Source organism: Mustela lutreola, chromosome X (genome assembly GCF_030435805.1).
Source record: "Mustela lutreola isolate mMusLut2 chromosome X, mMusLut2.pri, whole genome shotgun sequence".
In the NCBI taxonomy this organism is placed as follows: Eukaryota; Metazoa; Chordata; class Mammalia; order Carnivora; family Mustelidae; genus Mustela; species Mustela lutreola.
Genome location: NC_081308.1, coordinates 130,728,113 through 130,743,456, shown reverse-complemented (window position 1 = coordinate 130,743,456; position 15,344 = coordinate 130,728,113). Strand labels below are relative to the sequence as shown.

The window sequence follows — 15,344 nt, the reverse complement described above, 5'->3', positions numbered from 1 at the left end:
TACTGTCAAAGAAGAGTTGGTGGGGCCAGGGGTGTTGAAATAGGAGAAGACTTGATGAAGGGAGAGCCTAATAAGCATTGTAATCTAATTTAGGGGTTGGCATATAGGAGAGGGATGATTACCAGTGGGCAATAGTTAAAGGGAAACAGATTCTAACTCAACTGAAAAATGCATTTTCTTTTTTTTAGAAAAGATTTTATTTATTTACTTGAAAGACAGAGAGCATGAGAAGGGAGTGGAAGAGGGAGAAGCAGACTCCCTGCTGAGCTAGGAGCCCGATGTGGGACTCAATCCCGGGACTCCAGGGTCATGACATGAGCCGAAGGCAGTCGCTCAACCAACTGAGCCACCCAGGCACCCAAGAATGCATTTTCTGAAACTGGTCCTGTCCACAGGCAGAATGGGCTTTTCCTTCTGCCTCCTCCTCACCAGCTTGTGCTCTCTCTTGATCACTCTTTCTCTCTCATAAACAAACAAACAAGCAAATAAAATCTTTAAAGAGAAAAAGAAGAATGGCTTCAGGTAATAGGAGAAAACAAATTACACCGGCAAATATACCAAGTTAGTACACTCAAAGAAAGGAAACCTTAACATTGACAACATAGACACTTGTAATATCTCAACATTTATTTTAATTGTGTACATTAATCTGGGTTAAGCAAATATGATTAAAACACTAGACAATTAAAAAGAAGCAAAAATATAATGCAACCACATCTCTTAAATCTGCAGAATTCTGTGCCTTTTTAGACATGAAAGAGGCTGTTCTGAATAGAAAATTAATGTTGATTTTACAAGCTTTCTTTCAATTTCTTGCATATTGACTCTAAAACCCCTTTAAAGGCTAAGTGTATCTTAAAGGTGGAGAAGTCAGCCTATTTGGGACCTCTTTATCCTGTACTCCATCAACTGACTCAGGGTTGGTCCCACAATACGGAGCAGCCTTTCTTTCTCTTTTATTCATTCACTCAGCACCTGTGTATCAGTGCCTCCTAAGAGCCAAGTCCTACACTTGAGGAACACCAGCTCACATTTCGTGTTGGTACATGACATATTGTACAACGTTTCCCCTCCAATGCAAATCTAATGCACAGCTATGCAAATCAATGGGGCATTCCCCTCTGATCATCTGGTGGGAAGACAAATCCACCACCCAGTGTGCACAGGACTCACAAAGTGGAGAGAGATGGAGACATTTTCTAATCAAACCAAGAGAAGAGACCTTCATTTTTTCATCCGAAAAACTCGCAGGTTGTTCCTTCTCTCGAGGACCTTACACAGGGATGTTGGTCCCAAGGGCAGAGAAACTTAGAGTCATGGATGGGCCTGCAATCTGTTTAGACAACCAACATGTTTCTGCGTTCCAGGCACCTGGGACCCAGTAGCTGCTACTATCTTGGGATAGTCTGTAGTGAAAAATAAGTTACTGAAGGCCCTGGGCTCAGATCAGTTAGCTTACTGGGGTTTCCCTGCGTTGACAAGCTCTTCTTTGGGAAGGTCTGTGAGTCAAATCTCTATCCAGTAGAGAAATCTGAGTTCAGAAGAGCATGTTAGTTCAGAGTTGTTTTCATGGAAACGGGAAGAGAGGGAGGGAGGGCCGATTGGCATTTGTGGTACTTTATGGGGAGACCTAGGATGCCCAGAGGAGAAGCATGATTTAATACTTTTCTGTCTTTGTAAGAAGAGTATGCCTCAGGGGAGGCCTGTGGAGGGCAGTGCTACCTGGTAAAATGAGATACACATAGTGCCCAATACACAGTCACTACTAAATCAATGCTTGGTATTGTGCTCACTGTTACTGAAGAGAACATGGGTTCTGGAGAGAGACAGCAATGGATCCAAACAATGCAATGACCACCTTCTGAGCCTCAATATCTTCATCTGTAAATTGGGAACAAGAATACCCTCTGCATAGGATTAGTATGAGAATTAATGCCATCCCTTTGTGACAATGCCTGGTATGTAGTAAGGCCTTGAGAAATGTTAACCACTTTCCTCCTTTCTTGATCCGGCTGGAGTCTATACCCCTAAAACCTACTCTAGAAGATTTCCCTGTAACTATTGGGAATCGAGGGCAAAGGTATTAATCAATTATGAATATTCAGACACAGAGGTTTCTTTGGCCAGTGGCCTCCTAAGAATCACACCCTATGGAATTTAAACTTAACTGTGTAGGTTGTCTAATACATGTCCACATGCCTATAGGAAAAGAAAAAAACCTCAATTTATAGTGAAAAGGAGGAAGGAGAAGATAATTAAAATCTGCTGTATAATTCACTCAAAAGCAACTAGCTACTTTTAAATGTGTATGGAAAGTTAAAAAAACTATATATATATATATATATATATATATATATATATGCCAATCCCTAGCATTCAACGTCTGCAAATTACCCACCAGACATCATCAAAGATCTTCAACCTGGCCCCTCAGAAGCTTCAAGGGATCTCCTGCTTTCGAGTCCCAAAGATATACTTAGAGCTGTGACATAGAATGTGGGTTTGCTCTCTGTCCCAAAAGTCAGGACACACTGAAACCCATGCTCCCACCTACTGTACCAGGCCACCTTAACTCATCAGGAGGCCAACCTGTCTTAGGAAAGCTAAGATTAAATTCTTGTTCAATCCTTTTTTTCTTGGGCCTGAAATAAGACCATGGACATAAAGTGCTTTCTAAGTTATAAAAAGCTACACACGTAAGTAATTATCATAGCATCATTAAGACACTCTACTGGATGTAAGCAGTTCAACTTGAGAGAGAGGCAAAAGCACGAAGAAATCAAATGGGGAGGAAGAAAGTGAGGGAAGAGGAGCCAGCAACTTGGGGCAACTGGGAACAGCCAGACTTGTCCAGGACTCATCAGCTTCTTCTCAGCTTGGAAGAGCTAAAAGAAAATAGTAGCAGCCATGAGATTGGAAATACACATCCAAGCCAATAACCAGTCTTTGGGTGGTTCTTCAGGTGGTTGATGTTTCTAGGCATTAGGAGTAACAGTCCAGGTTAATGCAGAACAGGCCTAGAGAGAAGGCAGAAGGTAGAGAGCCTGACTGCTACCCATTCCCATTGCCTTCAAGGTAGATATTCTAGCTGAGGAGGTGCTAAGGAGAAGGGGTTGCCAGGATCTGGACAGGCAGCGTCCTACGGGCTCCAGGCCCCATGCAGCTCAGACACTGAGGTCAATTCTGCTGGCTTTTGCATGCAAACCTGTCTTCAGGCTGTGTTGAAAATGCAGTCTGGAGGCTGCCCAAGCAGCCCTTCCTGATTAGGCCAGCCACAGGATGGCACCATCCCTGCCCACACATGCACTATCCTGCTGCTGGTCCCCCACCTGTATCTTGTTTTATTGAACACCTTGGATTTTGAGTCCTGATCTGATGTTGTACAAGCAAGAGTGGAGGCAGCCCAAGGGAAGGTAGCAGAGATCCCTGGATTTGAATTCAAAGTCCTGGGTGAGGTCCTGATTCTGTCATCCAGTAGCTAGGTGTTTCCCCAGGCCCTTCTCCTTTTTAGGTCTTTATCTGCTTGCCCTCAAATGAGGTTAACAACACAGGCCTGGCCAGCATCCCAAGATAGCTGGAGGGCTCACCTGAGGTGGTTCATGGAAGGTGCTTCTTGAGAGGAAGAGACCATGACCCCTGCAACTTAGAAGTATATGTGGGGAGGGTATTTATCTGTGCCACCTAAAGCTTCAAAGTCTCATAGGGCTTCCCTAAACATAAAGGTTAAGAGAGATAAGAATATTCTGGGTTGAGACTCGAGGAGAGACCAGGGCACATTTCTTTCCCCTAATAAATTTTCTGGCTCCTTGGCACCCACCTAGAAGAGCTTCTCATAGCATTTCCCGCAATGGACGGTGTCACGGTGGATGAAGATCTGATCCAGGAGCTCCCCCATTGGTTTACTGCAAACCCCACACTGGAAGAGAGAACAAGCTGGATGTCAACATGTAAATGAAGCAATGGCAATGGGATCACACAGGAGCTAGGAGCTAGGAGCCCAGGTTTCAGAAATGGGCCTGAGTTTGAGCCCTAAATCCACTCCTTATTAGCTGGATGAGCTTGGGGAAGTTGCTGAGTGTCTCTTTCTTCATATACAAAATAAGCACAGTGGCAGGTTAGCATGCGGATATAGTGAGGTACTCAAACTGGGGTCATACACCAAGGAAGTCATTGCTGTTATAGGAGGGCTGTGGGAATTTAGTTGTGACATTTAAGGTCCAAAGAAGGTGATCTGAAAATCTAATAAAAGGGAAGGCTATCATAGGGGTATAGCTCTGCCGTCCTCATGACTCTTACACCTGCCACTCTAGTGGCCACCTACAGAACAAGAGTGGCCAGCTATCTGCAGCAGGCCTTCTTGCAGTCGGGTCTTGAAGAAGAGGAATCATGAGTCTCCAGGTGTCTGGGTCTCCAGTGATCTCCAAGGCTACCCTGCACTGAGCCTTCTGCTCGTTCAGCTCCGAGTCCTGCCACACCTCTGACATGGAGCACAACCACACAGAGAACAAGCCTTCTTTTCACTCTTTGATCCAGAAGGCTCCCTAACTCTGGACCATGCTAGCAGTACCACCCTTCTTCCTTACCTTAAAGCAATAGTCATGGCAGCAGATGCCAAGATGCTCTAGGGTAATCTTCGGACAGTCTCTGATCTCCTGGTTGCAGTAAGTACAGATCCTTCCACTTATTCTGTGAGATTAAAAACAAGACCTTGGCAGTCAGGCTGGCACGCAGACTACTGACGTGACTAGATGCCCAGATACTCAGCCTGCCCTCTTTGTCTGTAGTGTGCAGTTGGTTGCATATCCCTGGGCTGGACTGGATCTCAGCCCACAATAGACCCTAATGATATTTCCAGAAGGTGGTCATGTATCTTTGCCCTATTTGCAATCATATGACGACCAGAAGACTTCCTGGTATGATTCCTACTCCAGGCAGCTTGCCTCTCCCTGACCCCTTGCTTAGCATCCTGGGGGCACGAACCCCCTCTAGAACAGGAAGACCCATGTCTTCCTCTATAGGAGACATGCCCTTGTATGCCGTACCTGGCCCTGCCTTGATGGCCCTTCTCTCCATGCCTGTGACCAGTAAACCCTGCTTCTCAGATCCTATACTCTTGAACCTACCCTGCCGCATGATACTCCAAGGACCATCACAAAGACAGTATGGCTGCAGAGCCTGCTGGGAGCTCATGTTGAAGTTCTAGATACTAACCTCTAGGTCGCATGTCTCCCCACTTTGAGGATCCCTGCCTTTGTCCTTGAGAGTCACCCCTGCCTTTCTTCCCAGAGAGAGCCTGATCAAAGTACCTGCCTGCCCTGATCCTTCAGGTGTAAACTGGGAATGCTTTCTTTTAGAGATTTGAGTATGCTTTTGATGGGAACTAGGGGTGGTGCTACCGACCTGAAGCCACATAGGCTCCTCCCTTCAAGGGCCCAGAATTACTGTGAGCATCTCAGTTTTGGTCCCTCTTTATGCTCCTGGACCAGGGCTCAGTCTCTTGACAGTGTTGTTAGGGACTCCTTCTTTCCTCAAGGCCCTGTTCCCGCCATGTATTTTGACATTACCAGTTTCAGCTCACAGGCGGATAATACAGTAGAAACATCTCTGACCTAGGAGTAGTCGCGGACCTGGGGTTTTGTCCTGGCTCTGCCACTAACTCACTGTGTAACATATGGCACATTACTTATTCCTTCCAGTCTTGCTTCCTCCACTGTGACCTGAGTGAACTGCATCTCTAAGAGTCCTTTCTCTTCCGTTTCAAGAATTTTAAAATAGGACTTCTTTATCATTAAGACCATCCTGTGACCACTGTTATCCAGTGACAGCTTTTGAAACTCCTCAATGGGACACTTTCTGCAGCTTCATTCAATTCAAATGAATGGTTCTGTCTGGCTTCTTGATGACAGCAACCCAGTTTTCTTAATTTTCCACCCACCACTCCCTTTTGTAGGTTAGCTTTTTTAAATATGTGGTCATATGTGCATGTTTCTTAAGTGATCATTTATGTTCTAATCCCAAGGGCCTTTCCTGCTGACATGAGCTCCCTGGCCTTTCAGACACCACCATCTGCCTTCAGTACCCTTTGAGTTTGCCTTCTGGTCTTAGCTGGGTTTAAAGGTCACCAAGAATGCCACGAATGTGACATCCCAGTAAGGGAAGCACCATCCAAGGAGTGGTGTGAGAGATCTGCAAGTGGACCAGAAGCAGCCAAGCGGAAGACAAAAGCAAATGGACTTAGTGTGGAAATGTCCCTCAGTTGTTTCTTCTCTAGAGACCTGAGAGCTCCCTGATAAGATAGTAGACTTACCTTTCAGAGTACAGAGAGCTGTCACATGCAGGTTTCTTCTCCATGTCACATGAGTCTCCAGTGTTTCTAATACTGCAGAGAGTGTGATGGGGAAGAGGAGGGAAGAAGATGGGAGCCAGTCATGAGAGGAAAGGCTTTGCTGATATTATTAACCTTGTGGCCACAAGCTGAGACATGACTCTACGTGACCTGCCATCATCTGTTATGCTGAGTGGCAGCGGAAGCTTTGAACTTCATGCCAGGGAGGCATAATTCTCTTGGAGAAGAGCCTTTCCAGTGGGGGACAAAGGACACCTGCCATGCTGAAGAAGATGACAAGAGGAATGGCTGCAATTCATTGACCAGCTGGATGGGATCAGGGCTTTTCTTCCCACATACGTGACTACCTTATAACGTGACAGTCACCAGGAGTCCACTCACAGCAGAAACCAGGCATTAGGAATGGGAACAAATAAAAGAAGTAAACATTCTAACATACTACCTATGCTTGAGTTACAGGGGGGATTGAGAAGAAGGTTTTTTTTTCCTTTTTGTATCTTCATTTTTCAATAATGTGACTTTTGATAATAAACACACATGGTTTTTGGTTTTTTTTTTTTAAAGCCCTATTGCCAGGAAAGTGTGACTAGCTACAAGCCATAGGACACACTTTAGTGATACTGCCTTTCTCACAGGACTCATGTGGTGCCCTTAAGAGGTAGCCAGAAAAAGGGCTGTGCAGAGGTTAAGTGACCTGGAGTAAGCCATGAGCTAGAATTTCATCCCAGGTTCTGTTTTGTTTTTGATTTTAGCATTAAGTTTATCTCTAAGCTTCCTGGAAGGTAAAGCAAAAGAGGAAATCACACTAGACTATACAATCTTCCAATAAAGAAACTCTACTGTTTTTTTCATAAGATACAACATTTTAACTGACTGTAAAATTCAATTTTAAAATAAATTTAATTGTCAGACTGTGTAAGAATTAAATCTAACAGAGTGGTGCCAATGGGAAAAGAAAAACCAAGAGTACAGTCAAGTGACACTCACAGATGCAAATGCTAGATGGCAAGGAGAGCTCCCTGAAAAAAATTTTAAAAAGGCCGTAGAGACAGAAAACAGATCCATGGTGCCCAGGAGCTGTGGATGGTGGTATGGGGGGGTTGCTAATGGGTATGGGGTTTCCTTTTGCAGTGGTGAAAATGTTCTGGAATTGGATGGTGTTTATGGTTGCAAACATGGTGAATGTACCAAACACCACTGAATTATATACTTAAAGAGTGAATTTTATGAGATAGGAGTTGTATTTCAAAAAAGTTATTGATAAAAACCACCCTAAGGAGTTACAGATGAAGAAACTAAGGTTCAGGAAGACAGAGCATCAAAAATGACCCAACCAATGGGGTCAAGCTGGGGCTTGAACTTGACACCTATGGTCATTATTCCACAGTACCAGTGAAAGCTGGTTCAGAATCCCCAGAGGCCCAATCCTGAAATGAGGCCATGATGTTCCTCTCTGTTACTAAAATCTTCATCGTAGCAGTGAGATGATGTGTCATAAAAAAAAAAAAAAAAAAGACATTCCCAGAGGAATGCTGTCTCAATGCGGATTACTTTTTAACTGAAGGTGGCATGAAGATATCTTTCAGATGATGAGTGAAAAGTTGTGCATATAGCAGGACCTGCAGTCAAGCATGTCAAATGTGAGGCGTCCCGGCATGCTGGAAAAAGCATGGGAGCTTGAGAGAGGAGCCCTGAAATACAATGGAATTAACTAGGTAAAAAGTCCCTAAGGGCCTCACCAACTCTGTAAAGAGCAATGCTTTCAGAATTTTACTACAGAAAGCTTGTCTGCCAAGAAACAAAGCCAGATGGAAAGAGATGGCACTGGAAGTGGGGTATAGGATGAATTAACAATAGAGGGGGGACACAAAGGCACGGATTCAGGTAAAACAGCTTGAAATTCATAAATCATGACTGTGGGCGATTACAGCATTCACCCACTCAACAAATGATTACACAGAAACAACCCTGGGCCAAGCCCCAGAAGAGGTACTGAGGATTCAGGACAATGGAAGGATTTGGGACTCGCTCTTACCTGCTGAAGCATGAAGACACTGGCTTCCCGGAGGATACCTCACTAGCATTCATGTATTCCTTCACAAAGAGAATCCCTTTGCTGTAGAAGGAGCACAGTAGAACAGAAAGAGGTATACTGAGAGATGCCAGGGGACAGGGCCTGGCCCAAAGGAGGGGTCCAGGGCTGGGAGGGTTCCCACCTGGTTTGAAGGTAGGGAAGACACTTCTGGTCAATCCTGGGGATGGAAGTGCTGATGGGTTCTAGCCACCACCAGGCAAGGAAAATGGCAAACAGGAGCTGTTGCCCTGCTGAGCCCACCGTGGACTGGGCTGAAACTGAAGCCTGTGGGTTCAGCTTTCTATGTGAAGATTTGAGAACCCTATAAAAAAGCTCCTGGAATCAATGTCAATATGCTTTCCTTCTTCATGCGGATCTCTACGCTATGGGAGGCTTGTGCCCCACATCCCCAGACTCCAGTACAGTGAACTTTCCATCCTTCTGACTGCATTTTCTTTCCCTTTTATCTGGCGCAGGAGAGCCTCAAAGCTGCAGACATAGACGGTTGGTCCTTGCCATGGTGTGTGAATCTCCACCAACAATCTAATCTCTCCCTTCTCAGTCCTAGATAGGTCCCTGGCAACACTGGACATCTGCCTCATGTTGGGCTCACCATGGCCCTGAATTTGGCCTTTATCAAGCTGGCTTGATGTTGTCACAAGGACCTCGGATTTCGCTGCCCCGCCCTCCACCTCCTCAGTCTCCCTGCAATAATGGGATAAAACCCCAGTTCTTTAGCTCTAGGGAGGGTATAGCCCAGAGAACACTTTGCAGGTTGTCTCTTCTTACCTGGATGAACTGGAGTCCAATGCACTTGGAGAGGCTGGGACATAAACATGAGGCTGCTCAGGAGAGGCAGTGACGGTAACAGCGACCATACCGTCTGAGGGGTTGCTTATCCTGAAGGAAGGAAATGGAGGGTGAGTGTGTAAACATCGAGAGCTGACATCTTCCAGCATCAAACGGGGTTTGGGGGGCCTCCCCCTGAGACTGCCACTTCAAGGAGTTTAAAAATATACTAATGTGTTTAAACAACCCGTGCAAATCACTGAGCTTGTGTTTTATAAGGTTCCTGAGATAGTGGGTGGAACCCCTTACTTTACAGATAAGAAAACCCAGGCGAAGTGACCAGGTAACATTGAGAGTCAGTGGCAAGACTTTAATTTTAGAGTATCCTTCCCCAGTACAGCCAAAGGCCTTGACCTGTAACTCACTTGATTTGAAGAGAGTATGAGGACTACCAGGGCCTTGACAGACACAGTCCAGCTCACCTTACTGCTGGATGGGACAGCCCCTTCATAGTATCAAGCTCTACCCCCTCATACTCCAGAGAACTCTTTGGAGAATAGAACACCAAGGGAGAGAGGAATATATACAATTAGGCAGCACTAAAGAACAGACTTGGATGCCCCTCACTCTAGAAGGCATCTGCCGTGGACAGAGGCAAGAAATTGACAGGTGTGATGGTTTGCCTGACTTTCCCTCCCTTGGCTGTACACACAGCTGTTGGCCTGAGATCTGACCTCCTAGCTAACTCACAAGGTTTTTTTTTTTCTGACCAGGCCTTTACCTGCTCTCATTCTGCCCTCTGTAGGTCAGGGTATTCTGGCGGGCACTGCCACTGTCCCCCCTCGCCACTGTATGCCATCCCCTTTACATATACCCACTCTTCAGTGGCCTTGGGACAGCTCTATGGGCACACACTGTCCTGGGCTGAATTTGGCTTCTTTCCAACATGTTGCTGCTCAGACCAACCTCTGGCCTGGGCTCTGGGGCCACTGGAGCCACTCCCTTGCTAGAGAATCCAGTGTCCAAGAACACAACTAGTTCAAGGGTTGGGGGCGGGTAACAAGCCTAGCTCCCCAGTCTCATCTTTGCAAACTGAATCGCTAGACATACTGACTGATCTGTCTCGTACCTTTGCACATACCACCACCTTCTTCTCCTCTGGGACGCCCTTCTGGACTAGTTGCTCTCTCACCCTGTTTGTGCCCAGTCACCCTGTGCCTATTCCTAGGTCACCTCATGGTATAGGAATGAGCCATAGAAACTCGAGGAGGTGGGTTATCTGGGAGGAGAGGCCCCATGGGAACCTGGAAAGACAGATAGGAGATAAAATACAAAGCCAGAGGGTTAGAGAAAAAGACTTCGAGAGGAAGGCACAACTAGCAAGTGTCTGGCATCCTGTGGTCCACACCCAGCACAAGAGTTGAAGGGGCAGTAGAACCGAGCAGGCAAGGTAAGAAAACATCCCCTGGGGATCCTTCTATGACTGCAATGTAAGAAGTGACGGACTTCCACCAGGTCAGGTGACATCCCATCTCCCTCTCATGGTCTCCTCCTTCTAGTCTACGAGCCTAGGCCCGCCCGCCTGGTCCCCTCTCCATCCTTACCTCACTTCCTCCCCTCCAACCACAGAGCCCTTTCAGTCTTCTCCTCAACGCCCTCTCCCATCTTGGTCTCTGTACATGCTGCCCACTGTGTCTTCCCAGGTCCCTTCCAGTCTGGCTCCTCCCTAGGCTTCAGGTCCCGACTGCACTCTCCCCTTCTTAGCAGAAAAGCTCTCCCCAACCATCCTAGCTACAATACCCCCTGTCCTGGCCTATCTCCATTAGAGGACCCAGTTTCTTTCTTTTCTGGACTTATCACAAACAGAGAGGCAACAGATACAGCACAGTGCTAAGTAGTAAAGGCTCTGGACTCTGCTTTCTAATCCCTGTTAAGCCACTGCCTGGCTGAATGACTGTTGGCAAGCTAGTCAACCTTCCTCTACTTCTGTTTGTGTTCTTTAGATCTGAGATAATAATACTACCTCCACTGTATGGTTGGCCTGATAATCACGTGCACAAGAACAGTGCCTGCAAAGCCATGATGGTTATCATTATGGTGTTACTGCCATTGTGTTTATTCGTTGGTGCACCATGTGCTCCCTGAGGGTGAATGGGCAGGGCCTTTCTTTACCTTCTTGTTCAATGTGTGTGTGGATGCTACCTACAACTGGCTCACAGGAGATACTCATACAGTCTCTAGGCCCATAGCTCTTGGTTATTTCCAAACTCATGGCCACCTTGTGGAAAGATCTCCAGAGAGGAAAGGGAGCACCCAAATGTTGCCATGCAAGCCGCGCTGGCTGTCAGTGATGGCAGAGGAAGAGTTCATCTCACATCTTTTATCTCCTGGGAGCTCCCATTCACAGAGCAACACATCTTCCTCAGAGATCTTCCATCTCCATTAATGGCAGAGGCACTCCATATCCTCTCCCGACCCAGATTTTCATGCTCTGAATGGCTGCCAGAAAGCATGGTACTCTGTGCACTTTCTTTGTTCCAGGCTTGGTCTAACAGATAGGACGCAATAGCTCCAGATTGAAGCCCAATAAGACCTATCCCTGGGGCATTCATTGCTGGTCACCTTCCCACTACCTCTTAGCCACTCACACCTGCAGAGAGTAACAGATTTGCCAAACATGTTAGAGTTTGTTCTGCATGGCGGCACATCAAAAAAAAAAAAAAAAAAAAAAAAAATCCCTGGGCTATAGCAGGGGCCCAGCACAGCATAACCCTTACCTGCTGGCCTGGCTGTCCAGTTCCACAAGCTGCTCAGGTCTTCTGGGGCTGCTCTGTGGCTCTGGCGTCCTGGGGGATGCAGGCTGCTGGGAGGGTGCAGCTGGGTCTCCCTGGCCACCTCTCAGGGCTGTGGGCTTCTCCGGCCAGGTCTCTCCCACCTTGGCAGCCACATTCTTCTCTTCAGAACCAGCCAAGGTGCTGAGGAAGAATAAATATCTTTATGGAGCAAGTGCTTTGGGACCAGTCCTCCTCTACCCAATGCTTGTTGATGGTACCTCCTGTGGCCACAGTGGGCTCTTCTTCCAGAAGATGGGGAAGAGAAGAGCCTAGTACGGCCCCCACCACACAGACAGTCTGTGTCCTCTTTGGAACGACCCCAGCACTACTTCTCCCCCTGCCACTGATAAAAGCAGTCCCCACTCACAGTAGACAAAGCCTGAACCTTTGATGTTTTTGCATCCCCTGAATCTGGCAAGGAGAAAGTGGCTTCTTGGCTATCCTGTACTTTGAGCTCTTTGGGAGATCTTTCTTCCTCCCTGGCCTCATGTCACACCTACACTCGAACACCCTTACCAACACCATCCCCATCTGAGATCCTTCCAGGGACACTGTTCTTTCTCCTGGTGCCTTCTGCATGCCTTCTTCATGACCTCTATGTGTGATGGTACTGTTACCTGAGGCCTCAAAGATATATGCTCAGTAGACCAAGGACACTGAGTCGGGTTATTGAGCATATAAGCCCAGCGTTCTAGAAAATAAAAATCTAGTTCATCATTACTTGGGCCCTGGCTTAATCTGAACTCAAGCCTCACAACATCAGCAGCATGCCTGCAATTACTGGCAGGACTACCAAGGGTCAAGAAGATAACACTACCAGTTTCCTCTAACCCTGAGACTCTTCATTCATAGAAGTTAATCCCATAATAGCTATGCTCCATGCCTTCAAGCTGAAATAACACAGGGAGCAATGTGATTCTTCAGCCTCAAGTGACATGAGCCAAAATACCATTATCAGCTGCCCAGGAAAATCTGCAGGCAAGTAGATGTTGTCCCTTTCTGTGCTGCTTAACCTGATTTTCTGTTCCAGTCCAACCAGATGTCAAAAGTAGTCTTCTCAGATAATGCCAGTCCCTTAGCCAGTAGGATACCCTGATGCACCCACCACACCCCTACTTGCAACATACATGCTTGAATGAAAGACAAACCTAGAAGGCCTAGAGAGCTTGTTTCCTGCCTCTGTAAGCCCTGAACTCGTTTTGGAGTCAATCAGAATCCTGTCCCATCTCCTGTCCTTCATAAAATTATGGTAATAGGGATTGACATCATCAATTTGTGACTTACGTCCAAGATTGTTTGCAAAGAGTAATTTGGGGGTCCATTATAACACAAAGACAAGGGGATGAATATGGTTTCTTTGCCTTAGGCTTCAGTGCAAAGTCACTACAATTATAGGAGCTGTAATCCATCTGGCCTATAAAAAGGAAATCCTAGTAAAACAGTCCCAGGAGGGATGTCCCCTATGCCCCTAATAAACTGCCTGGAAGTCAAGATTTTAGAGATCAGCAAAATAATACTTCTAGCTGTAACTAGATTAAAGATTCAGTAGCGTAATAGAGCTTCTGTCTATTGCACACAATTGCACTCCCACATGGAAGATAACACTCCCTTCCACTCTTACACTACCTCCAAAATACTCCTCTGCTGGTAGATAATGGTTGTTCACAGCGAATACATGTGCTTAAGGTTTACCTATTCCTTGTACAGAAAGAACATAAATGTGGAAACCCCAGGCTTGCAACATAACAAAGAGGAATACTCTATGTTTTAGATGTAAAAATACCAGAAGTTTGGTGGGGAGGGGATGAACTACTCTGTGTCTTATTAAAAGTAATCAGTTCAATAAAACTGTATAAGGAGCAACAGCCAGCGTTCCCAGTATTTTTTAAATAGTTCTAGTAAAAGGGGGTATTCCTCTGGGGCTGCTTTATTTAACTCGAAGTGTTTATAAAAGGGAAATTTGACATAGTACTTTGTGCCAGTGAATGTCCTACATACTTTACACAAACAAACTCACTTAACCGTCACGACAGCCCCGAGAGGTAGCTACTACCACTATTCTATAGGTAAGGAAATTCACAGAGTGTAATAGGAACAAACTTTGCATGTTTGACTCCATATTGCTTCCCATTTTCCCTGCTACTATGACCTATAACTTAGACCTATGCATGTAGGCATGCCACAGCTATGTTTTTCAAAAACCACTCTTTACCCAAAACTTACCTCACCAAGGAGATAAGTAGGCATGATCAGAATGACTATGTTAAGATTTACAGGAACAACATGACCAGATTCCTGTGAACAAAGATAAACTGACCAAGTACATAGAAATTACACAACCTTGCACTGGGATGCCTACGGATGCTAGTTACCTTTTAATTCCACCCCTCCTTGCCCTTCAGCTAACTTTCTTTTGACTTTTTTTAGAAGCTCAAATTTCATGCCAAGAGAGACAGTTCGTTAGATAACAGTCCTCCATCTCCTTGGTTTGCTGGCTTTCTGGATAAAGTCACTTTCCTTACGCTAACATCTTGCCTGTCCACTTACCGGCCTGTCCCGCAGTGAGCAGAATGAACTTGGAGAAACACACCCAAGGCCACATAGCGAGTAAGTGGTAGAGCTTCTGCAGGATCTCCTTGCCCAACTCCAACACTCTTCCCCACACAATTCTTGAAAATTAAGCTGCCAGAACCCCAGAGCCCTACAGACAGATCCGCCCAGTTGGTCCCTCATGGATGGAGGATTGGCTGCCCTCCCGTGTGTCCACACAGCCTGCCTCCAGACAGCTCTGAAGATCAGTGGCCGGAGACAACCAAGGCACCCCGGCAAACAGGCTGGGGCCACAGGAGCCCCTTTCGGTTCCTTGCGGGCACGCAGCCCGCCCGCTTTCTGCCGCCTCTGCCTGGAGTGCGGCCCTGGCCCACACGGGGTCCGAGGGGCCTGCGACAACCCCAAGGCCGGTGACGCCGCCGGCTTCCTCCAGGCCCGCGGCGGCCCCGACGGAGCACCCGGCCCATTTCTGATCCTCGCGCGCCATCTAGCGCCCGCAACCAGCACGGCAGAAGGACAAGCTGCACCGGGGCCTTCGCAGCCTTGGACAGCCATTTCGCTTTCGGGATGGTCGCATTTCCCGATAGGCACTGCGACCCGAGCACCCCATGCAGGAAATGGCGGTGCGCGCAGGCGCACACAAATGCGGCGCGCTCGCCCCGCCGCGCAGGCGCACACAAGACGGTGTCGTCCGGCACTATGGTGGGCACGCGCCAATCAGAAGAGCACGCGCGAAGCCGGCAATGATTTT

The 15,344-nt window shown here is 46.8% G+C and overlaps 1 protein-coding gene across 8 annotated transcripts in view; it reads right to left on the bottom strand.

The window, feature by feature from the left end:
* Positions 1-604: 604 nt before the first annotated feature.
* Positions 605-15,344, bottom strand: part of ZNF185 (zinc finger protein 185 with LIM domain) — a 44,026-nt gene continuing 29,286 nt past the window's right edge. For all 8 annotated transcript variants that reach the window (XM_059157712.1, XM_059157713.1, XM_059157717.1 and 5 more), the window contains 7 exons: positions 11,987-12,184; positions 9,210-9,320; positions 8,382-8,462; positions 6,308-6,379; positions 4,584-4,686; positions 3,818-3,916; positions 605-2,885 (listed from right to left, as the gene is read on the bottom strand). In XM_059157712.1, coding sequence (XP_059013695.1) covers positions 3,818-3,916; positions 4,584-4,686; positions 6,308-6,379; positions 8,382-8,462; positions 9,210-9,320; positions 11,987-12,184 — 664 coding nt within the window. In that variant the 3' untranslated portion in view covers positions 605-2,885. The remainder of the gene's footprint in view (positions 2,886-3,817; positions 3,917-4,583; positions 4,687-6,307; positions 6,380-8,381; positions 8,463-9,209; positions 9,321-11,986; positions 12,185-15,344) is intronic.